The sequence below is a fragment of the Hyperolius riggenbachi genome, chromosome 9 (assembly GCF_040937935.1).
Source record: "Hyperolius riggenbachi isolate aHypRig1 chromosome 9, aHypRig1.pri, whole genome shotgun sequence".
NCBI lineage: Eukaryota > Metazoa > Chordata > Amphibia > Anura > Hyperoliidae > Hyperolius > Hyperolius riggenbachi.
The window spans coordinates 109,845,589-109,870,082 of NC_090654.1; the positions used below are offsets into that span (position 1 = coordinate 109,845,589).

General features: G+C 39.6%; 1 protein-coding gene across 1 annotated transcript; it reads right to left on the reverse strand.

Annotated features, from left to right (window-relative positions):
• Nucleotides 1-4,153: 4,153 nt before the first annotated feature.
• Nucleotides 4,154-24,166, reverse strand: THBS1 (thrombospondin 1). The gene is made up of 22 exons (XM_068253327.1): nucleotides 24,034-24,166; nucleotides 22,299-22,386; nucleotides 21,253-21,830; nucleotides 20,960-21,035; nucleotides 20,151-20,338; nucleotides 19,921-20,049; nucleotides 18,519-18,612; nucleotides 17,210-17,383; nucleotides 16,616-16,792; nucleotides 16,133-16,306; nucleotides 15,914-16,041; nucleotides 15,636-15,788; nucleotides 14,882-15,100; nucleotides 14,664-14,771; nucleotides 12,890-13,049; nucleotides 12,201-12,319; nucleotides 9,202-9,436; nucleotides 8,809-9,036; nucleotides 8,448-8,719; nucleotides 8,207-8,304; nucleotides 7,937-8,076; nucleotides 4,154-5,830 (listed from the first exon to the last, which is right to left on the reverse strand). The coding sequence occupies exons 2-22, from the start codon at nucleotides 22,363-22,365 to the stop codon at nucleotides 5,823-5,825; spliced, it is 3,525 nt and encodes a 1,174-aa protein (XP_068109428.1). The 5' UTR covers nucleotides 22,366-22,386; nucleotides 24,034-24,166; the 3' UTR covers nucleotides 4,154-5,822.
• Nucleotides 24,167-24,494: the final 328 nt, after the last annotated feature.

A 24,494-nucleotide genomic window follows, 5' to 3' on the forward strand; every position in this document is an offset into this window, starting at 1 on the left:
TATATGTACAGATTTTACGTTCTCAAAGATATTATCGTTTCTACGTGTAAAAGGGTTTTTCTGCAGAGGGAGTGGTTAGGGTTAGGCAACGCCAGGGGGAGTGGTTAGGGTTAGGCACCACCTGGGTGGTGGTTAGTTTTAGGCAACACAAAGGGGGTGGTTAGGGTTAGGCACCACCAGGGGGGTGGTTAGGGTTAGGCACCACCTGGGTGGTGGTTAGTTTTAGGCAACACAAAGGGGGTGGTTAGGGTTAGGCACCACCAGGGGGGTGGTTAGGGTTAGGCACCACCAGGGGGATAATTAGGGTTAGACGCCACCAGGGGAGTGGTTAGTTTTAGGCACCACCAGGGGAGGGTTCTGTGTGAGAGTAGGGTTGGGTTAAGCTGTATTGTTGAATTACGTAACGATTTTTAACATTAATATCTTTTCATTATTATTTCCCATCTGTAATTACAATGGTGTTTATCGTTAAGCAAGTTTGACAACGATGTTTATCGTTATTAGATTTAGTTAGCCAAGCCCTTTTTTCACTGTGCCCTTTTTTCATGTACACCTATGAGCTATCTGTAGTAGGTATTCTGTCATCTTTTAAACCAAGGAGCCCAAACTAAAACAAACTCATGTTTTTTGTCTTAAAGTGAACCTCCAGACTAACAAACCAGTTTCACAGCATCAGAACTTTGTTTTTCTTATCCAAAACTCATTTTTAGCTGCACAGAAGAAAACTGCCTGGGCATTTTTCCCCTTATGCTGTGCAAAGCATGATGGGATTTCTGATATTGTTGTTTTCTTTCTGCTGTTTTGGTGCAATTTATTTATTTATTTATTTTTTGAATTTGAGATTTGAACCCTAGCGTGTGCAGCTGGGAGGGGTGATCAGGACACAGGGCAGTTGGAACTGTGTCTCATGCTCCCTGTCACCTCCTTTCAACCAAACAAATGGCTGCCCCCATGAACAAGATGGCTGCCCCCATGAAATCACAAACATTTGCCTGTTCTTTTAAAACCGGGTGAGTAAGAGAATATATGACCTATCTATTTGAATTAATATAGCTAATGTAACTTAATGACAGTATGTTTGTTTAGGCTGAAGTTCCCCTTTAATTTGTGGGATCCTGTAAAGTGTGTTCATTGCTGAAGTCCTGTAATATGGACTGACCTTCCCGTGTTGAAAATATTAGCAGGAATTCTAACTGGATTAAGGTTTCAATGAAAATCGAATTAAAAAAGGAGGTTATGCCTTTTTAAAGTGTACCTACTGTCAATTGGCCACTAGCGTTGACGCTTAATGATCATTTTCAACTTTCATTAAATGTCAACGCAACGCTATATTAGATTGTATCTAGTACAGTTTTGCTCATTGTTCTGTAAACGCAAAGCCAGCTGCTATTCTTTATAGTGGAATGTAGAAGCCCATCAGGATCACAAGTTGCTGTTTGGCTAATGTCAGATCTCTCTCTCTTTTCTGAATAGCAGAATACCTTTCTTTCTTCTTCGGTGACACCACAGGCTTAAATCAGAACCACATTAGAGCCCTGTGTGTCAGCAGATCAGGGAGCATGGGGAGTTGTGGCAACACAACCAGCAATACAGTCTGAAGGAAGTGATAACCTCTTTTCACTCTGTCCAAAATAAAAAAAAAATGTTTTGCTTGGAGTGGGATTTTAAAACCGCAGTCCACTTATGAAAGGTCCAGTTTAACGTAACCAGGAATGGAGGATGCATTGCTTATAATACATGTACACAGGGCAGTAACTTCAAATCTTGCCTCCCCCCCCTTCTCCCCCAGAAAAACTTTGGTTGGGCCCACAAAAGTTCAAACAGCTTTCCACCTACTCCTAGGGGAACCCCTACCTCTAGGATTACATCTGTCATGGATCATATAGCAAGTGTGACCACCATCATCCCCCCTCTCCCCTCCCATAACACTTCCACCACCACCACCACCACCAAGACTAACCCCCTCCCTCCCATTCCCATAACAAGTGTGACCACAACAATACTTGCTCTTGAGGAGGATGACTGATATGGGAGGGAGTGTAAGTATTTGTTGCATCCCCCTACCACAGCCCTGGTCCCCTCCTGTCAGCTGCAGGAGCTGCTGCCACAGTAGTTACTTCTCTGCATTTTCAGTTCCAATATGACTGAGGTTGGAAGCAGAGAATGTGTGGACTTATGATGGACAAATGTTCTTTTCCTCTGCTCCCTCATCTTCACATTGTTGCAAAACAGCCTAGTACACTTCTGTCCAACCTGTCCACACCTACCATAAAGTCCTCCCGGCTCGCTCCCTTCTCCATTTGATCAGATGACCCCTACATTGATGCAGCCCTGGGCCATCCCCATGTGTTCCAGGTATGATACTATCAGCTACGTATAAGGTTTCAATGTAGTTTTATCCAAAGACATAACAACAGATGTTGTTAAGGTGATACCTTTAATGACTAATAATGACTAACTGTGCAAGAGTTCTTTGCAAGCTATCAAACCCTTATGTTTCTTCTTCAGGCATGTTACAGAAATGGGTAAGGTTCTGATCCAGTTCTGTAGCAAGCCTGAAGAAGAAACTTACAGTTTCTAAAGCTTGCTAAAGAATCTTGTACAGTTAGTCATTAAAGGTATCATCTAAACTACTTTTGTTGTTATGTCTTCGGATTCTCTCAATGACTAATAACGGACCACACACAGCATTATAGTTTTATTGACAAATTGGAAGTGATTCAATCCCTCATTGATATACTGTTTGGTCGTTGTCTTCCAGCGTGGGGGCTGTGAGGACCCCAGAGTGAGTAAAGTTGTTATTATAAGTGCACTCTAGTTGCAAGTGCTTATTTCCAGTAGGAAGACTTTGACCCTCTCAAGAGACAGCGCGAAGCAGGGTTATTATCACTGAACTCTCTTCCATCCAGTTGCTTGTCTTCTGCTTTTTATCTTTTTTTGGATAAGCAGTGGCATTTAAGTTATATTATTTTAACCCTACTCGTTGGTGGTGGTGGTGGTGGGGGGGGGAGGCTTAAAGGAGAATTCATTGAAGGATTGTTAAATTACTATTGTAGTAGCAGTAGAGTATTGTACCGTGTTAGTCAATAAATGGCATCATCCTGATTGAAAACTTCTCACATAAATTGTTATTGTAACATTCACAATTTATAGCTTTTTTCTTTTCAGTTGTCCTAAGTACGTTATTAGTGGTTAAAGATTTTTACACTATTGGCCAGCTGACGGACTCACCTGTCCATAGGACTCTGTAGATAACAAGAGAAGCAGACTATTTGCATTACAGCTGCATGGGCAAAAGAGTTATCTATCTGCTCAAAAGGATGGCCCAGGAAGCAGCTTGTGAGGCATACATGTAACAAAGTCACGCGAAAAAAGGCCCCGGATATTGCTGCTAGCAGAATATTGGTAAAATTAACCTTACCCTACTCTCACACAGAACCCTCCCTCTACAGATGTCTAACCCTTAACTATCCCTCTACCAATCCCTAACCCTTAACCCTCCCCGCCGGAGGGGCCTAATCTTAAACCCCCCCCTGCTGCAATGCCGCAATTAGTGGCAATAGGTGGACATTTGGGTGCCTGAAGATGACTGATAAAATAGCAGGTGCAGTGGCTACCTGCTATGCAAATTGCAATAAAAATAGTAGGCACTTTGCAACTGGGTGCCTAAATTTCCACCTATTGCTGTTAATTGTGGCTCTTATCAATGTCGGGAATCGCAACGTCCTTCTTTCCAAGGTGCCTCATGTGTCCTTTAGTCCTGTTTTTAGCTAGGAAGAAACTGTATTATAAAGACTACATACAATCATTGTTATAACTAAGGAGAGACCTTTATTTAAGGCATATTGGAGTTCCCCTTTAAGTAGTAGCTTAACTTCAAGCTATCAAAGACTTTGTTGTTCTGTTTGCCCATACAGGAGAACACAATAGAAATATTAGAAACTACTCCTTACTGAAATATATTCCATTTCTCTAAAACTTAAAAAGCAAAAAATATTCACTAGTTACAAGCTTACAGATCTGCATTGCAATATGATGTCTGCAAAACAACTGTACATATATAAATTATAAAGATATAAATTATATAAAAAAAAGTTCAAAGGTAAAATATATTTTAGAGTTTATTTTATGTATGACAACATTTTCTGTACAATTTACAAAAACAAGTTAACATTTAAAAATGTATACAAAAGGCATAGTCTTCTCTGTCAATAACACAAAAAAGCATACACTGATATTACAAATAACAAAAAAAAAATAAAATAAAAAAAATGGAACAGATATTGCAAAGCTCTTTTCAAGTGCAAAAACAGTTTATACAAACAGGAGCAAAGACACTACAGGAAGCCTTTCCTGATAAATTACTTAAATAGCATATCTACAAAATACCCATAACACTAATCAGCACACAAGTAAAATCATTTACACAAAAAGCACAATTTTTTTTACTAAAATATAGAAAAAATATCACAATACTCTTTATTAAAAAAAAATAAAAAATAAAAAAAGCATGTTTAAAATACTTTCCTGGGGATACACATTCATTGTAAATATATACAGAACTGATTAACTCTACAGTAGATTGTATATGTTATATATCTCTCCGATCTTTTTATTTCTCTCTTGTATCAAATACATTTTCTCTTTCTCAGTCACACTATGAGGTAATATTTGTACTTGAAGTTTTACGTCTGCTCATTTTCTCTTAATTATTTTGTACTTATGCGGAGAACGACTGTCTACCTGCCACAGTGTAATTAGGATGTTATATAGCTGCATGGAGACATATGGTTTACATTTAGCACAGAGACTGTGCTGTACCTCAACTCTCCACCCCTCTTGCCTTGCTCTCCCTCTGGTTCTTTCGCAAGATCAGCATGCTATGCAGTCTTGCCTGAAGAAAGTATGCTTCAAACGTGCAGCCTGAACTGTAATTGCCTGCAAATTCAATTAACTCTAACCAGACAGCCTAGTCCAATTTACCCATGTCTGTCATTCTCCGGTAAAAACAGAAAGTTATTTTTTTTTCCTTTTTAGTTCTCCCCAGTATAGTTTTTTTTAGTTCTTTCTAAGCTGTCCTATTTCTTTCTGTGCCTTTTATAACATCCCTGCAATGTAAAACACTATATATGTCCCACAAATTCTTATTTTGTGCACCAACCAATAGGCTTAATACGGTTGAGCGAATGCATTTTTTTGTAACAAGTTGGAAGAAGTGCATAACTCCAATACATGACTCCTGACATACATACATACACACATGCACACACACTTCAGTTCTAAGGCAGTCATATCTACATCTGTAGAACACATATTCAAATACCGTTGGCTCCATTTCAAACATCAGAAAGATTGGCTTTTTTTCTTAAAATTATTGCATCTCTCCTTTTTTTTTTTTTGCAATGAAGCAGCCATTCCAGTAAAACACAAGGTGTGCACTAATTGCAACAGTTTCTTTGTTTTTTTTTCAGTTCTCAATAAGTAACCAAGTTCCAAAGCTTTGTCCTGTATCTCTGAAAAGGGCAGAACCATCTACTCGTTTATCTTCAACAAGGCACTTGTTGGTAAATGTCTCTGTATGACGGTACAGCCGTGCCTTCCAAAAATGGCAATCAACTTAAAGATTTCACCATGAGTCAATAATCTCCTTAAGTTAAGGTCCCTTCCTTAGTTGTGGTACCTTGGAGTGTATTTCTTTTTTGCTCCAACAGGAAAATAGAAGAAAGTAAAAATGGAAAGCGTCTGAGAGATGGTACAAATTTGACATTTTTGAAGGTGCTATGAGGTTTCCTTAACATTCACTGAATGCATAAGACGAGGATTTATGGATCTAAAAAAAAAATATAAAAAGTTATTGTTAGATTCTTATAGTGTTTTGTTCAAATTTTCAGTAATGTGGGATAAGAAAAAACAACAAGGCCCTAATTACACTTAATGCATGGCGTTGAGTTGCATCGCATCAGGTGTAAAGAGGGCCTCAAGCAAATTAGATAAAATTGGATCACAACTGAAATAAAATCTTTGCTTCACTTTATTATACCTTTGGCATCTAATCCTATACTGTTTTCCTTTGCTGTGTACTGTACACTTTACTTTCACTGTGTATGAACTAAGTAACTTCAACACTGTCTGTGGCTGTAACCACAATCAATTAACTTGAAGTAGACTTCAACTTTTTTCTTTTGGGTATATAGGAGAAGTTTTAGGACATTAGTCGTGTTTTAATGTCTGTTAGCTTACCACTGGTGTTATATATCATGATTTCTTGACCTTAAAGTGTACCTGTAGTAAAAGAAAGTGTACCAAATCGGTACTTACATAAGTAGAGGGAAGCCTCTGGCTTCCCCTGTCCCCCTCCCCATTTCAGCACTGGGACCCCCCCTGAAGCCTGTTGACAAGGGCTTGTCAATTGAACTTGGGCGCATTGTGCAGACACAGGTGGCTCATGCCAGTGCAATAGCATGGAGCCGAATAGGCTCAGCTTTTTCCGGCCAAGCCTGAGAAATGTCTCCTATTAGTACACAGACATGAGCCATTCTGAACCTGCTTTCATACTGGACTGTAGCTGTGAACTTCTAAGGGTCTCAGCACTGGATCGGTAATCAAGAGAAGAATGTGAGAAGCCTCTGGAGGATCCAGAAGCTTCCCTCTATGGAGGTAAGCATCTGCATTTTGGTCCTATGGAGCACACAGGTTTGAAGAATATTATCTGCATACAGAGGCTGGATCTGCCTATACAGCCCAGCCTCTGTTGCTATCCCAAACCCCCCTAAGGTCCCCCTGCACTCTGCAATCCCTCATAAATCACAGCCACGCTGCTGACAAACAGCTTGTCAGAGCTGGCTGTGTTTATCTCTATAGTGTCAGTCTGCTGCTCTCCCCGCCTCCTGCAGAACTCCAGTCCCCGTCTGCATCCATTCCCTTCCTGCTGATTGGAGGGAAGGGACGGGGGCAGGGACCGGAGCTATGCAGGAGGCGGGGGAGCAGCTGAGACTGACACTACAGATGTAAACACAGCCTCACAGCATGGCTGTCATTTATGAGGGATTGCAGAGTGCAGGGGGACCTTAGGGGGGTTTGGGATAGCAACAGAGCCTGGGCTGTATAGGCAGATCCAGCCTCTGTATGCAGATAACATTCTTTAAACACACCTTGGGTTCTCTTTAAGACACCACAACAGATGATGGGAGCTGTATAATTAGACACAAACTTCTGGAGATTGCACCTCATTTCCTGTTCTGGTGACACCACATGAAACGAGGGATAATAAACTACAAGACAAACTCTCCAATCCTTGCCAATTACTAAAACAATAACTTTTTATATGCAGGCTGAAATAAAACCAGAGACTTACAGTACTGGTAACTTATTATAACACATAACTCTTGTACCATGTACAGTACATGTTGCTGGAGCAATATGGTGAATTTTGTATGTCATGTGTCTGGAGCACATATGGAGACTTGTAGAAAATGTGACTAGAGGGACAATATGGACTTCTTATAGTATTTGTGGTTGGCATGATATGCTAAGACTAGTAGTACATCTGGTTGGTAGGACATGCTGGAACATTTAACACAATTTGTGGGATACATCCCTGCTCCATCAGGCAGGTTTTATACACAGGAACTGGATAACTACATCATGTTGTACTTGAAAGAAATGGTGAGTCTAAATGGGACATTTATTCTGTAATAGATAGAAACTCTTTCATGTTATTAATGTTGTCTTATTTTTTTGTTGGACTCTTTCCCTAGTCTTTTTGTCCATAAAATCACTACTGCAACACAGGAAGTGAAAGTAAATATCTGCTTCAGGGAACAAAAACATCGGTAACAACTCTGCATGATTCTTGCATTTCCTCATTCCATACACAGCTAGACTACGTTTTGGCTAAAGTTGTGCTTTTGAACATGTAATACTGTGTGTTACTTACCTCTGCACTCATATTTGAGATCTGAAAAGAACACCATCTCTTGCGAGAACACAAACAGGCCTAATCGTCCTCCAGCATATGTCTTATCATAGATTGGTCCTGAGTCAGCCATGATTTTCTTCCCTTCATACATTACAACACTGAAAGAAAAATACAGAGTTGAATCTAATGATCACCAAGAGTTTAGCTATTTCTGAGTAAACAAGGCATTCATTTTTAATGAAATCAAAATAAATCATGAGGAAGGCAAGACAGCTGTTTGCAACTTACCGAATGAATCCAGTCTTTGGTCTGTGGATTAGATGCCATCTGTAAGCTGTGAAGTCTTTCCATCCTGTATGACGAGGGTCATGCCACAGAGTGCGAACCTAAGATAAAAACATAGCGGACACCTCTGTTTAGAAAAAGGTACTCCAGTAGTTGATTCTATCAATACATCTGAGTTCTGCCTTTTGCAGTGCTACTTCATACAACTAGTTGTGTCTGGTGACAGACTTGGAGAGCCACTCACCTGTCCTGGTGTGTTGCCAGTGTGCCACAGAGCATTACGCAAGTGTTCTCCTGGACCAGATGTGGAGTTCACAACTTTAATGGAGAGACCAGAATATCCCTGAGCTTTAGTCGGTGTTGTGTCCCAGTAGGTCTGGGTGATTTGCTTCCACATAACCACATAGAATCTACTACTTGACTGGTAGCCAAACACAAAGCCTGCATAGTCATCATCTCTCTCAGTGTTGATGAAGAATGTGCCACTGAAGTCAACTGCACTAAACTCATCGAATCCTTAAAAGAAAACAAAACAGTTGTTTAGTTTCTTTTCCAAAATTGCCTTGCTAAACTTACTTACTGCTTTAGTGTATTTAAATGCTTACCAACAGCAATGCCAGGATCACAGTTAACAGTCTGTACCAACTCTTTTCCCTGATGTCTGACGACCCAGTTTGGATCGATCTGTGATGTTCCTTTTGGATCAAGAGGTACCATCTGGAATTTACGGAAGTCGGTTGTGCTTATGGCATAGTTCTCTGGGCAAACATCTTCAGAGTCTGGAATGTTGTCATTATCAAAGTCATACTGGCAGGCATCACCACGTCCATCACCTACAAAATATACAATGTCCACATTGAGTCTCATTTACCTTTTTTATCATGTGTAATTATTGTTGAACATGGAGCAGAATGTCTCAAGCGACAAAGCTTTATGTAATATTTAGATTGTTATTCTGAAAATCAACAAAAGTGTTGGCTCAGCTACATCTCACTTACCATTGCTATCAACTTGATCAGGATTAGGCACAAGTCGGCAGTTGTCCTTTTCATCTGGAATGCCATCATTGTCATCATCGTGGTCACAAGCATCACCCTTGCCATCCTTATCATGATCAGCTTGGTTGGCATTAGGGATATAAGGACAGTTGTCCAGATTATTCTGATGGCCATCCTCATCTATGTCTTCATTGCTATCACATTTGTCTCCAATAAGATCTGAGTCAGAGTCGATCTGAAAGAGAATCAAAAAAAGACCACATTAACCAACTGCTTGATGTGTGTAGTGACATGAAACCAAATGAATTCTGCATGTTCCCGCAAACATCTGTTCAGACAACAGCATATAATCATAGACATGTGTATAAATAAACTGTGTTTAGGTGTTGAAGTACTGTATATTTGTCTACTAAGGCTTTTTAGGCTTTAAGTGATTGAAAGTGAAATTGCATCAACAAAACTCTTGATGCGTTTTTCTGGCGGGTAAACTCTCGGTAAGAGTGTAAAATGGTAAACAGCCAAATAGTGTATTAGTAGGTGAAATCCGCTGGGTCTCGAGGAGAATTACAAATGCGCTGACGAACTTACAACAATGATCCTTCAGAGATTATGAGTTTCTCCGATTGTGGGAAATCATCTACTGAAACAAGAAAACTCCTAACTTTATAAGGCGATGGAATTTATACACGTGTTCAGCTTTAAATCCAACTGAGCTTCCTTTATTGTAAGATTAAAGAGGAAGGGTTTTACCAAAGTAACTAATCCATGACGTGCAGAGTGGCACAGATTGGAGAGCTAAACTAGCAATGTCTAAGGTCAGCTATTAGACTGACGCATTGGAACAAGGGGTTCTTCTGACATCTTCCTCAGATTAACTCAGAAGTGCACAATTTAGCCAGATGTATCACTAATGTCCCAACTAGTAATACGTCACAAAGGCGCTTGTATTGGAACTGAAACTTTCATGCAAACTATAATTCATTTTCAGTAGCAGTGCAGGAAATAAAGACTATCATGCATAAAGACATTGAATGTGAACTGTTTTCTCTACTTCATTGTAAAAATTGTAGCTGAAGTCTTAGTAACTATAATGAACAATATGGACATCTTACTGTAAACCCTTTTCCAACAATGAGTCCTATTTTGCATTTTCTTTTTCATCTCAAATCAGGTTCATAAAAAATATATATTTTCTTATCCTGACTAAATATGTAAACTAAAAACAAACAAAGTGATTCTTTCTTTTACAACACACCCATATGCAATTCACTTTTCCCCCTAGGAGATATTTTCACACCTTATTATAAAAATGCCCTTTAAACCAACAGCAAGCAAGACAATACTCAAAATAAGACATTTTCACCAACTTTTACATACTTTTTCTATTAAAAATGCTTAAAATTTATTTCATAGATAATATGAAAATTATCACCTAGGAGATAAGTCAGGAGCAAAAGTTAATTGCATATGAGCCCAAGGCCCTTATTCAACTCACTTTTTCCTCTAAGTTTTTTCCTAGGAGATAATTTATCATCATCTGTTTAAAATAACTTTTCAGCACTCTGAAATTGAAAAAGTCCCAAAAAAGTAGGTGAATAAGCAGTGTCAGATTTATTCTGAGCATTTTTTGCTCACTGGTGGCTTCAAAGGCTTTTTATAGATAAGGTGATAAAATATCACACAGGAGAAAATGTAGGAGAACAAGTGAATTGAATGAGGGCTCAAGGGTCCGATCCAATTCGTTTTTTTCTCCTAAGTTTTCTCCTAGGAGATAATTCTTCATCTTTTGTTTAACATAACCTTTGCACTCTGCAATAGAAAAAGTACCAAAAAGTAGGCGAAAAAGTACTGTCAAAATGGTTCTGAGTATTTTTATACTTGCTGATGACTTAAAAGGCTTTTTTATTGATAAGATGTAAAAATATCAAGTAGGATTAAACTTGGGAGAAAAGGTAAATAGGATCAGGTCCCAATGTCTGTTACAACAAGAGGTAATGCAAGGCTTAAAGCGGAATATAACCCTGCATTTCAACTTTGCTCTAAAACATTATTTACAGCATATTATATGCAAAAAGCATTTTTTTTCTACTAGACCAGCATTGGAAGGGTTAAACAGAGGTTTAAAGTTCCGTGGAGATATATGCAGAAGTTCAGATTGTTACATTCTATTTAGTTATATGTATCTATTGAGAAATGTTACACACTCTTTGGCTGTCCTCCAACTCCTTCTCAGTCAGAGAGATGAGTCACATTCAACACTTAGATACATTTATGTAAACAAAATGTATCTATGTCAGCTTTGGATGCGTCTGCAGAAATCTCCAGGAACTTTAACCTCCTGAGCGGTATGGACGAGCTCAGCTCGTCCATCACCGCCGGAGGCTGCCGCTCAGGCCCTGCTGGGCCGAATTTCCTCAAATAAAAAGCAGCACACGCAGCCGGCACTTTGCCAGCCGCGTGTGCTGCCTGATCGCCGCCGCTCTGCGGCGATCCGCCGCAAGCAGCGGCGAAAGAGGGTCCCCCGAGCCGCCCGAGCCCTGCGCAGCCGGACCAATCAGTTCCGGCCAGCGCTAAGGGCTGGATCGGAGGCGGCTGACGTCAGGACGTCGGCTGACGTCCATGACGTCACTCCGCTCGTCGCCATGGTGACGAGGAAAGCCAAACAAGGAAGGCTGCTCATTGCAGCCTTCCTTGTTACTTATGCTTGCCGGAGGCGATCGGAAGAACGCCTCCGGAGCGCCCTCTAGTGGGCTTTCATGCAGCCAACTTTCAGTTGGCTGCATGAAATAGATTTTTTTTTATAAAAAAAAAAAACCCTCCCGCAGCCTCCCTGGCGATCTCAATAGAACGCCGGGGAGGTTAAAGCACTGTGTAACCCTTCCAATGCTGGTCTAGTAAAAAAAAAAATGCTGGTTGCATATAATATACTGTAAATAATGTTTTAGAGCAAAGTTGAAATGCAGGGTTATATTCCGTTTTAAAGAAGAAAAAGTCCTTACCTGATCTGGATTGTTCTCCAAAGGACAGTTATCACATTGGTCTCCAATGCCATCTTTATCTGTGTCCCTCTGGTCTACATTATATACATAGGCACAGTTGTCTGCTGCATTGAGGATACCTGTAAAAATATGACATAAATATACCTATTAAAATCAGAACATCTACACAAACAACAACTAAACAATCCTCATATATGAATTGAGGAAATAAAGTATTGTCTATCACTCTCCAAGCAACCCATTAACATCTCTTTTACTTTTTTTTGTAGGGCAGATTGACCCATGTTAGGGCATCGCTGATGGGTTTCTTGGAGTGGAGCATGACACGTGTGCAGTCAGTCTCAGATATACGGTATGTACATCTATGCATCTGTCAGAAAAATGTATTTTCATCTTGGCAAGTTGGCAATGTGTTAAAGTGAAACAACAGCTGAAGGGTTGAAGCCACTATTAGATTTTTATTTCTGTCTTGGTCCTTATTGAAAATAATTTCCTTCAATTTCTGTCTTGGGGACCATAATCACAATGAACATGTAGTGATAATGTCTCCCCTATCAGATCCCAGACAGCAGTTGTTTATAAAGTTTTCAATGTAGATTGGCAAGAGACATTTTCCTTGGATTCATATGAAAGAGCTAAAATGAGGAATGCAGAGATGTGTTAAGTACCAGTAATAGAAGAATACTAACCATCTCCATCAATATCCACAGAGCAGGCATCGCCTTCGCCATTCCCATCTGTATCAACTTGGTCCGGATTGTTGTTGTACGGGCAGTTGTCACAACGATCACCCACATCATCACGGTCATAGTCATATTGGGCAGGGTTGTATACAAAAATACAGTTGTCCTGTAAAATAAACATGATTTAATCATCTTAACTTCCATGGCAGTGGTACAACAGTCTAAGCAGATGGGCAGAAATCTCTCTTTCTAGTATTGGGGACTACCTTATCATCAATGATTACAATATGATTAAATTTGGCAGACTTGATCTCTCCAGTGCATTCTGAAAGGAAGCCTAGAATAGCTTTCAATAACTTCAGTTCCCTGCTCTCACTTTGAATTAGTAGAAGTACTTGAGATAAGTGCCTTTCTAAATCTTTAACCCTTAGACTGCCACTTATTTTATAAATAAGCTACGTGCCTGTGCCAGGTATTTTGGAATACTGGTCTTTAAGCATTAACAAGCTTGCCTCCATTTGTCACGGATGTCTAAAGGCATATCTTCATCAAAACTACTTCCGACGATACTCTTCTCGACGTCTGCAGCATACGCAGTGAAAATGCTGAAATGTCTAATCGGCAACAGTCTAAGGGTTAACATAAAGGTTCTGTGTGTAGCCCAAAGGTGCTAGATGTATTTGCGATGTGCATCTATAACCTACATGGGATGAGATGTTGCTATTGGATCCAAAGCTGTTTTATAGTACTAATGCATCCACATAAAGACTTAGATGATAAAGTTGACCAATTGGGTAAGTGACTGGCACTCATGCCTTGCAGCACTAGTGTCCCAGGTCTGAAACCCAGACAGTACACTATCTGCATGGAGTTTGTATGTTCTCCCAGTGATTGGGTGGGTTTCCTCTATGCACTTGAATGTCCTCCCATATACCCAAGAGAAAACTATCAGCCCTTTTTAGAGATAATTAGTGACATGAATTGTCCTTCATAGTTTGTAACGTGCTAAAGAGAATGTGTCAGCCATATATAAGGACATCCACGGCTTTGTTAGGTAATTCCCATGAGAGTTGATCTAGGGATTTATCTGACTGCCATCTGGAGTAGGGAAGGAATTTTTACCTTTTAAGGCTTATGGGCCCAAAACTTGTAAGGTTTTCAATTTCCCCTAGATACACTGGGATATGAGCAGGTTTTTTTTTGTTATGAATTATTTTTTTTTTCCTGGTTGAATTTGATGGACAGATATCTTTTTTAAACCAAATTAACTGTGTAACTACAGATATATAAAATGTAGACACCAAGTCTTCCTATATCAATTTCTTTCAGCTGACCCAGTTATTTCTCTTTTCCTTGTTTAATCTACATGTGTTTTTATTACCAAACACCTTTAAGTTTTCGTGTTTAACAAATGTGATATTTTTAGTAAGACCTCCGCAGTTTAGTAGGTATTGCTGAAAAGTGTCACGTAAATGTCAGAATCTTCGCATGGCATTTGTGGAAGGTAACATCTGCTTGTTGCAAGCTTTATTATCCTGCTGTCTGCAGGAAGCATGGGGTCAATTTCACTTTCAAAGTCCCAACTTAGCAAAACACTCTAAAGGATCAACTCCGCCAAAAGATTTCACAATTTACTAGGCAAATTTCACAACCTTATGATATTTTCTGCTTGAAAATAAAAGCTGTGTTTACTTTCCTGCTGTTCTGCTTAACTCACTAAGATGCAAAGACATCCAATACTAGCTGTCTTGGAAAATGAATACGCTCTTTGTTTTCTTACCCTGTCATCTGGGATCCCATCATTATCATCATCACTATCACAGGCATCACCGATTCCGTCTTTATCATAGTCTTCTTGGCCGGAATTAGGGAGGTTAGGGCAGTTATCCTAGAAAAGACAAATCAGAAGTTTTAGCCTCCAAACACACTGACTCACTTTTGGTATACTCCACACAGTAACTGTTTATCACCATGTGTACCAAGTCTAAATCAACATACCTTTTTACAGTGATAAGTAGCATTGGCAACGCATGTGAGGTTCTCGTTGGGCCATCCGTCCAAGTCTGTGTCTTCTCCACAGATGATGCCATTTCCAGCGTAACCTGGTTTGCATTCACAGCGGAACATGGGTTCAGCGTAAAGACCAAGGTAGATACATTTTGCGTTCCTGTTACAGTTGTGTGTTCCATCAAGACAAGGATTTCTGGGTGTGCAGGTCTATTCGAATAGGAGAATTAAGAATAAGCAAAAATCCACTTTAACGGGTAAGCAGTAAATTGAATAACATGTGGGATAAGCTGGTTGAGAAAAGTTTACAATCCAAGGCCTCCTTCACGTGATGGGTAAAAGGAGTCCTAACTGTGTGCCGTCCAATCACCCATTAAAAAAAAAGAGTAAATTGAGGCAAATGTGTGAATTCCCATTGCTGTAGTTGACTGGCAATCTTGTACCACCTGACATCTGTGGACCCTCCCCTGAACAGCAGGCAAGCTTTAGTTGCCATTCCCTCTGTAATGCGCTGCACCACCCTATTGTCCCGATAGCACATCCTTTGATGCCTCCGCATCCCCATCACCACCCTCCTCTTCACCAGGGGGCCTATCAGCTAATGGATAAACACTGACAACGCTGGATGTGAAGCTGGGTTCACGACCTATGTGAATGTGCCCTCAAGGAAATTGAACATTTATGATAAAATGAACATCTACTTATTTTGTACAAGAATCACTGCGTTGACAGACATACAACTTACCTGTTTGTTTGCTTTTGCATCCTCAATGTTTTTGCCAAACGGTTGAGAACCGGTGTAACGGGGAGGACAAGGGAGGCAGTTATATCCAGGCTCTGTATTCTCACACCTATGCACCCCATTAACACTAAAGCAGGCATCAGGCACCTCTTTGCACTAGAAGGAAAAGTAATGAAGCAATTAAATGTTGTATTCTTATCATGTATGCTTGGCTTAGTGTACCACATCCATGTATTTACTAAAGGGGTTTATAAAGTGCTTGCTAAACCTTTGTAACTCACCTCATCAACATCAGTACATTCAATGCCATTTCCTTTGTACCCTGCAGGGCAAGAGCCACACTGCCAAGAACCATCATCAAAACTGCTGCATTTTACTCCAGCAAAACAAGGATTTGAAAGGCAGCCATCTGAAATGCAGGTAAACGTAAAACTAATCAGCCCCTGCAATAATGACCAATACAAAAAAATACATGTGTTTAGTGCGTTATAAATACTTACCAATAGGGCAGTCCTGCTTATTACAGAGTTGGCTCTCTGCGTTGTCTCCAATGCAGTCTTTACCACCATACTGAGGCTTAGGGTTGTTACAAAGACGCTGGCGTTTCTGAACACCACCTCCACAAGTCACACTACATGTGTCCCAAAGTGACCATGGTCCCCACTCACCATTAACTGGAGAGAAAAAGGAAAAGAAAGGAATAACATTAGTTACATAAGCAGTTTCTATATAAAAAAACCGCAACATCTTATTGACGTGACATATACTATTCATGCCTGAAACAAAGAGACCTTTATCACAGCAATGACTTTCTGCTTATTGTGACCTTTAGCAGGACTTTGTATTCCTCATACTATAAGCTTTCCATAATTTAATTCTTTGTTCTCCTTGAATGTTCTCTGAATAATTCTTGAGTCACGCAATCACATAATAAAGACCAGAGAGAAAGCTTAAGCAATCGGAAAATGAAGAATGACACTCACTTGGACAAGGGTCCTTCTGGCATGGCTTGTTCTCTCTTCCTTCACCCTCACATTGCTTGCCGTTCAGCTGTGGGACAGGGGAATTACAAAGGCGGATCCTAGTGATCATTCCACTCCCACAAGTGACAGAACATGAAGACCAAGGAGACCAGTGACTCCATCCGCCATCTTGTTTGACTGCAAAACAAAACAAAAAAGGAACGTTTAAGCTGCATAACTGAATTAGCGATGTTGTAACCCCCAAATGCTAAAGCTTTCCAAGATACCATTAGGATTAGTGAACTTCAAAGGATCTAAGAAGCTTAACATAGCTCTTTGAACTTCTATTAAAAAATAAAAACAGATTTGCATGTTTGGGTACATTTTAAGAAGCAGTCTCATCAGAGGCACACAATAACAAAATAAGACCTTCTACGTGTAGTGGAGGATCACACACTTGTGTTATTTGTTGATGCTGTACTGTAAACCATACTAAGGGACATTGTTATAACTGGAGTTCAGGTCGTTAAGAAGTGAGTACCCTCGTATGCTCTAGCCTATGCATCAATCCAAAAATGTAAATCCCCGGAGGTATAACAAGTCCTTTTTACTTACATCGCTTGTCACATTCTTGGATATGGCAAGATCTGGTCTGGACAGAGGAGCCTTCACATCGGTTATTAAGGCTGTCACAAGATCTGCCTCTCTGCTGTATACCATGGCCACATGTCACAGAACAAGGAGTCCAGTCAGACCATGGTGACCAGCCATCATCAGGAGAGTCACTTGCTGAAAACATAAAAATAAAATGATGATTATAACCTTGATATAAATTTAATTTACATTTAGTATTTATATAGCGCCACCATCTTATGCAACACTGTACCTAATATATAGTCTTGTTACTAACTGTCCTACCATAGTCGTAGTCTTTTGTCCCTACCATGGTCAAATGTCCATTGTTTTCTAAGGTCAATTTAACTGGAAGCAAATTAACTTACAGTATCTGTATGTTTTTGGTGTGTGGAAGGAAACCAGGAGGAAACCCACACAGACACAGGGAGAACATACAAACTCTGTGCAGATAGTGCTGGTTTTCAAACTGGGGACTAAGCGCTGCAAGGCGAGAGTGCTATCCACTACGCCAATTTTATTGTACTGTTGTATGCCAATCATGAATATATTATTAAAAATAGTAATACAAATATTTTATGTTCTTCTAAAGTAATATAGTCACAAATGTGTTTTAACTATATGATATAGCAACATATGGCACGCTAAAAGCTCTGTGTTTTATTAAAAACAGATCAGTTAACCTAAAAAGGGTACAGAGAGGAATAATCAAAGTTATCATAACTAAAAACATTTGGAGGATGTATATGAAGAACCGAATCTCTACAAGCAAAAGATCTGCTGGCTAAGAGTTCCATGCATGCCAAGGGAATGGAAATATGAAACACACAGGACTGAGCTCGTCTTCACTCTCAGTTCAGCACTCCCAGCTGTCCTGCTTTCATAAGAGCTTTTTAATCTCTATCCTGAATCAACTTGTTCAGCATTTACAAGATTAATATCTACATATTTGTCATTATGCCTTTTGAAAATTAGATGTTGAGCCCGAGGCTACAGATCCACCTCTCTAACTCACAAAAATATTTAAGGAGAATGTTAAAAGTATGAGCTATCAATTTTTAGAACATTAGAAGAGCTTGGGGATCAAAGACTTTACTTTTTGCTGCCTTAAATAGTTAAAATGTTTGTCTTTCTAAAACACCAAAAATCCATTTTCATTTTAGTGAAAACATTATGTCAGCATTAAATCATTAGTTGATAGTGTTGTAAATGCGACAACTTACAAGTTGTTTGAATGATATTGTACACTGACACCTTTTTTTTTAATCAACAAAAATATGTAGATACTTACGCCAACATCTGGGGCAGCATTCACCATCTGGGATGGTAGCATTGGCGCAGGGCATTAGTGGGCAAGAAACCTTACGGCATATAGTTGCTGAATTCTGAAAAAAAGAGAGAATTTTAATTATTAGCTAATCACGTCTGTGAATGTTCTCGTTTATCAAGGTTATGGCATATTCAAAGCCAAATGAGCCAGATTCATCTGGACACCATTTTTTGTTGTTGAAGGTGTTTCAACATTATTAAACCAGAGAAGTCCCATGTAATAGTGGTGAAATGTGTCCAGCTCAAACTACCTTCTTTTTCTTTAAAAGTACCAAACATATATGGTTCTTTGGAGAAAGATGAAAAAAACAACAACATTTCTGCCTATTTATCGACTACCAAATCCTACAGGCTCTCTGCAGAGTACCAAAACTCATTGAATATCTGTAGTGCATGAAATCTCAGTGTATCTTTGTAGAGTACCAAAACTCAGTGAAACTATGTTGCGTACCAAATTTCAGTGAATCTTTTGTAGATTACCAACACTCAGTGAAATTATATCGTGTACCAATTCTCAGTGAATCTCTGTAGTATACCAAATTTCAGCAAATGTCTGTAAAATACTAAGACTCAATGAATCTATGTTCAGTACCAAGACTCAATGGACATCTCTAGAGTACCAAATCTCAGTGAATCTCCGTAGAGTACTACGATTCAGTGAATCTATGTTATTATTATTATTAATTGGATTTATATAGCACCAAACTATTACGCAGTGCTTTATACCAAGATTCAGTGGACATCTGTAGACTACCAAATCTCAGTTAATCTCTGGAAAGTTCCTAACTCAGCTGTGTTTGACAGATCAGACTGTACGGAGAAGCCTTGTAATGTCCTGCTAACGCAGGTCCAACTGACAGGTCAGATCTCTCTGTAGAGTACCATACTTCAATGACTCTCTGCAGAGTATAAAAACTCAGTGAATCTCTTACTTCCAAACCTCAGTGAATCACTGTAGAGCAACTCATTTTAGTCAGCTTGTATATTTCTAACAAAATGGCTGGTAACTTATCATGTGAGAAACAGGAGCACCCTGTACCAGAACTAGCATGAAGGAAGAATTTTACCAAGTTGTTTATTATGTAACTGTCTTCAGCAACTTTATCCTAGTCAAGGTTTTTCACTTCCTCAAAATGCTTTTCATAAAAAGTACCTTTTTTCCAGTTACTAAGGTTGTTTCAGCTTTCAGTTCATAAAGAAGGCCAACAAGTTAAGAGAATGGAATGGTAAAAAGGACTCAGAAGAAGGCCTATTCCTTACCGTGGAAGCTCAGCTGATGGGTGACTGCTACTCAGACAATTACATAACCTTGCTAATCACAAAGTGAATGCCAGTAGGATCAGTTTTACAGAAGAATGGCTTACCTGACAAGTGCATTCGGTGCAACTGTCAATGGTCCACTCATCCAAATTGTTATATTTCACTCCATTATGCATGCACACGCCACGTGGTCTCACTTTCACTTCCTCGGAAATAACCATGTTTTCCTCAGTCTATTGAGAAAGAGAAAATGCACATAATGTATAATCTTAAATGTTTTTTGTTTGTTTTTGAACATTTAGTGTTATGGGAAAATTCTCTAAATTGTACTTACCACTTTTTGAATCTTTTGCTGTAGAGTTGAGATTACTGCCTTAAGCCCCTTCATCTCCAAAAACATATTGTTTAGTTCATCACAGGAAAGTCCACATACGCCATTGCTATCCTTTGTCTTGTGACCAATGTAATTGGTGCGGATGGCTGGGCGAGAGTCATTCACAGAGTTTTCTAAATAATAGTTTGCTGGAGGAGGGAGAACAGAAACAGGTTTAATATCTGGGGCAGATGTCTAGCTGCTCTATAGCTTATTGGTCATCAAAATTGGCATACTATTTTACACTGGCTAGTGCTACATTTGAACACAATACTAAAATGTGTATACTAAAGTGTAAAGGTGGCAATAACACTAAAGTTTAAACTTTATGGTATGTTTCAAATAACTATATGTTCATCTTCTGGGTAGAACAGCAAAAGCAAGTAAACAATCTGGCCAAGCTGCTTTGGTCACATGACCATAAAAATCAGACTGGTAATGGTTGATCATAAAATAAAGAAACTTTGAATCAGGATGATACATTTTGGCCACACAGCCTTAAAAATCAGACTGTTAATAGTTGAACATACCGTAAAAGAAAGAAGTTTTGAATCAGGATGATACATTGATTCCAAACTTCTTTCTTTTACTGATGGCTAACATGGTACAATACTCCACTAATACTACTGATTGAACATAATAAACTGTACATAACTCAGATTTCTCACGAAAGAGCCCTAAACTGGACTGACTCAAATAGTCCCAAATGACCAATATAACATAGTTTAAAGGATTTTTATCTTCCATCTTTGTATATTATCGATACTTACAGCTAGAGCACCCTTTGTTTCTGAGAATCGTATCCATGCTGGTTCCAAACACAAAGCGAAGGTTCTGCAGAGCACCCTGGGAAAACAAAATCATATTTTAGTTTACAAGTGACATTGGGTACAAGGAGTGTCTGCAAGATGCTCTAAATAGTGTTATACTTTTTATAGACATTCAACTTTACGAAACTTAAGCAATCCTACAGTTTACGGATAAAAGTGTAAAAAAAAATATGTACAAGTTGTTGGTCAATTCACATTCCTTAAGAGATCCTGGAGTTTCTGGCTTCACTTACCTGGAAATTGTCTTTGACTCCTCCTTTTGCAACTCTCAGTTGAGCAATGCTTGCCAAGTCTCCATTGAGAATGTGATGGATGGGTACATCAAGTTCAGCATTTTCCATCTTGTCACATCCTGCATAAAGTTGAGCTCGATCTTCCTGAATGAATAGGGTAATGTTCTTCCAGTGTCCAGTGGCAAGTCTGGCTTCTTCAAAAGACACAACCTGCTGCTTGTCTTCTATGCCGATACTCAAGTCTAGCGTTCCTGCTTCACCATTGGATGTGAGGCTGAAGATATGTCCTGTACCATCTTTCCTTTCAATAGACAGCAGTGCTCCTCTAGTCTTCTTTACTTGACGCAAGGTAGCCAATAAGATAAATCCCCGTTCCACACGAACAGCATCTAGCAGGTCTTGAAATGCTTCCTCTGGTATTGGTGGTATAAGATTGGCATTGTCTATTCTGAAAGCTGGGCTTGATGGATCAGGACCTTTTACTGCAGTGGTGCCTGGAGGTCTTCGAATCCCCAACTTTCGGTTGAATCCACTTAGTTCAAACAGATCAAAGACGCTGTTGTCATCTGCTTCATTCTCTGTAGCAGTTGAAAGGGAAGGTTGTTGAAACATTTATAAAGGAGTAAATTATCAAAGACTATACAACATGGAAGCTAGCATGTCAATCCAGCTTATATAATGTGACCTGCTCTATACCTAGACCTGGAAAGCTATTTAAACCTTCTTCAGGAATTTTAAGCTACCACGTACCAAAGCAAGCCACAATAAAGACAGGCTGCTCTTTAGAACACTAATTAAATCACCACTAGATTCATTTCCAACATTTGCTAGACTCAATAAACATGTAATTCTGTGGTAGATACTGGAAAACAGTTGTAAGTTTGCAGCTATACTTGAGAAAAACACCATACACATTCAATAAGATGCTTTCCTTGGGCAAGTCATACCTAAGACAGGGTGTCAAATTTTGGCATTTAAACTAATTGATCTGGCCACGTTGTAGCTGAAGCTGGTACATTTTTCCTGAGATGTTCACTATTTCTTACCTGAAGCTTGCTTCGTATGGGGAACCGTCAGCATTAATAATAGGAAAATACCCCATGTTATCCCCATTTTCCAAATGACTGGTTATATCTAAAAAGAAAGAAGAGAGAGAGAGAGAGAGAGAAAAAAACATTGTTTATACAGGTTCTGTGAAACTTTAACAAGCTACGATTCTTTACAGCTGTCATTCCTGAGCTATTCTGGAAGTCCTGCAGTAGCCCATTGTGCATGCAAGAGTGAAAAAACATCTTTCACAGTGAACTATAGTTTACGCGACCTTCAAACTAACGTACAAAGAGAGCAGCTGACACAGCACACACACAGTCTGCAGGGAAGGGGGGGAACAAGGAAAGGCTTTAGACCAGTTTACTAAAAATCACATAATCAAAAGCAACAAGGTAAATATTTTAGCTATCACTGTAAGCGCTTTTGGCAAGAAACTCCTCTGCACTTGGTCAACTTAATAATTGGCATCCCATTGACCAACTAATACCCATCTCTTACTGGGGCTTATAAAGAATGATAATAACAATGAATGGGGAGAAAAGAGAGAGAAAGAGAGAGAGAAGGAGAGAGAGAGAGAGAGAGAGCGGCAGAAAGAGAGAGACAGAGAGAGGGGGGGGGATAGAGAGAGAGGGAGCGAGGCAGAGAAAGAGAGAGAAGGAACGAGATAGATAGATAGAGAGAGAGAGAAGCAGAGAGAGAGAGAAAGAAGCAGAAAGAGAGAGACAGAGAGAGGAGGAAATAGAGAGGGAGAGAGAGAGGCAGAGAAGCAGAGAGAGAGAGAGAGAGAAGCAGAGAGAGAGAGAGAGTGGCAGAAAGAGAGAGACAGAGAGAGGGGGGATATATAGAGAGAGGGAGAGAGGCAGAGAAAGAGAGAGAGAGAAGGAGAGAGAGAGGGAGAGAGAGAGGGAGAGAGAAGCAGAGAGAGAGAGAGAGAGAGAGAGAAGCAGAAAGAGAGAGACAGAGAGAGGGGGAAATAGAGAGGGAGAGAGAGAGGCAGAGAAGGAGAGAGAAAGAGAGTGAGAGAGAGAAAGAGAGGAGAGCTTTGCCAATGCCTGTATGTATCTTCCTCATGCCAATAAAGCTATTTTTGATTTGATGAGAGAGAGATTTAATTCAATGAAAGAGAGGGAGAGAATGAGAGAGAGAATAAAGAACAAGAATTCAAGCTGTGAGCAGTGTGCTTTGTACCAGACAAGGGCATACAAACTGGGCACAAATTCACTAATTAAATGGATAATTTCTAGCCATGTCTCATAACTCATTTTAACAAGCAGTTCATAGCACAACCTACTTTGCAAGAACAATATGCCATCTCTGAAACGTTTACACACACCTTGCCTTTCTGAAACAACATACTGTCTACACCAATCACAATGCAAACTTAAAAATAACTCAAACAAGCCTAGACTTGGTAATATATAATAATAAAAAATTGCTCCTCAAAAACGCACACACAAAAGGTAAAAACAAAACAACAACAATACCTCAAAAGCAAATCCAGCACATACTGCAGATCTCATACAATGATTACAGTTATAAGTGGAAAGAACAAAAACTGACAAACTTGCTGAAATAAAATAAGCAACCTGGAGCAGCCTTATGAATACTTCTCCTGACAAGACCTAGCACATAGCTCTATTTCAGTTTCCCCAGTGCTGCAAATACTGATGCCTTGAGCAAGACAATGAGAAGCTGAAAGAAGCCAGGCTGTGAGATAGGCAAGTCCCTTACATTCTTCAGTGTCTGTTTCCTTCTTGGAAAAGCTGTCCTCTGGTTTCTTGTAGTTGGTGAATGAGTATGAAGCAGCAGAGCTCTCTACCCCCTTGTGTGTGCACTAGGCATGCAATTCTGAACTCAGTGCTGGGCTATGCACTCCATATAAAGCAGCCCAGACATTCCTGGAGAGGACCCCAGCCAATCAGAGCCCAAGAGACAGGAAACGAGCTCCTGTTTATTCTATTACCTCACAACATGAGGGAGAGACACAACTATCACACATTCAAACTGGATATTACCCTCTGACGCATGCTAAGGAATTTCTAAATGACACAGCTGCATTTTTTATTATACGGGGGAAGCCAACAAAGGATTGGAAGGAAAGCGCTGCCTATATCCATATGTACTAATGCTGGGCATCGAAGCAAAGTAATTTAATTCAACAGTTTATCAGATAATTCTATCTCTTGTAAAAA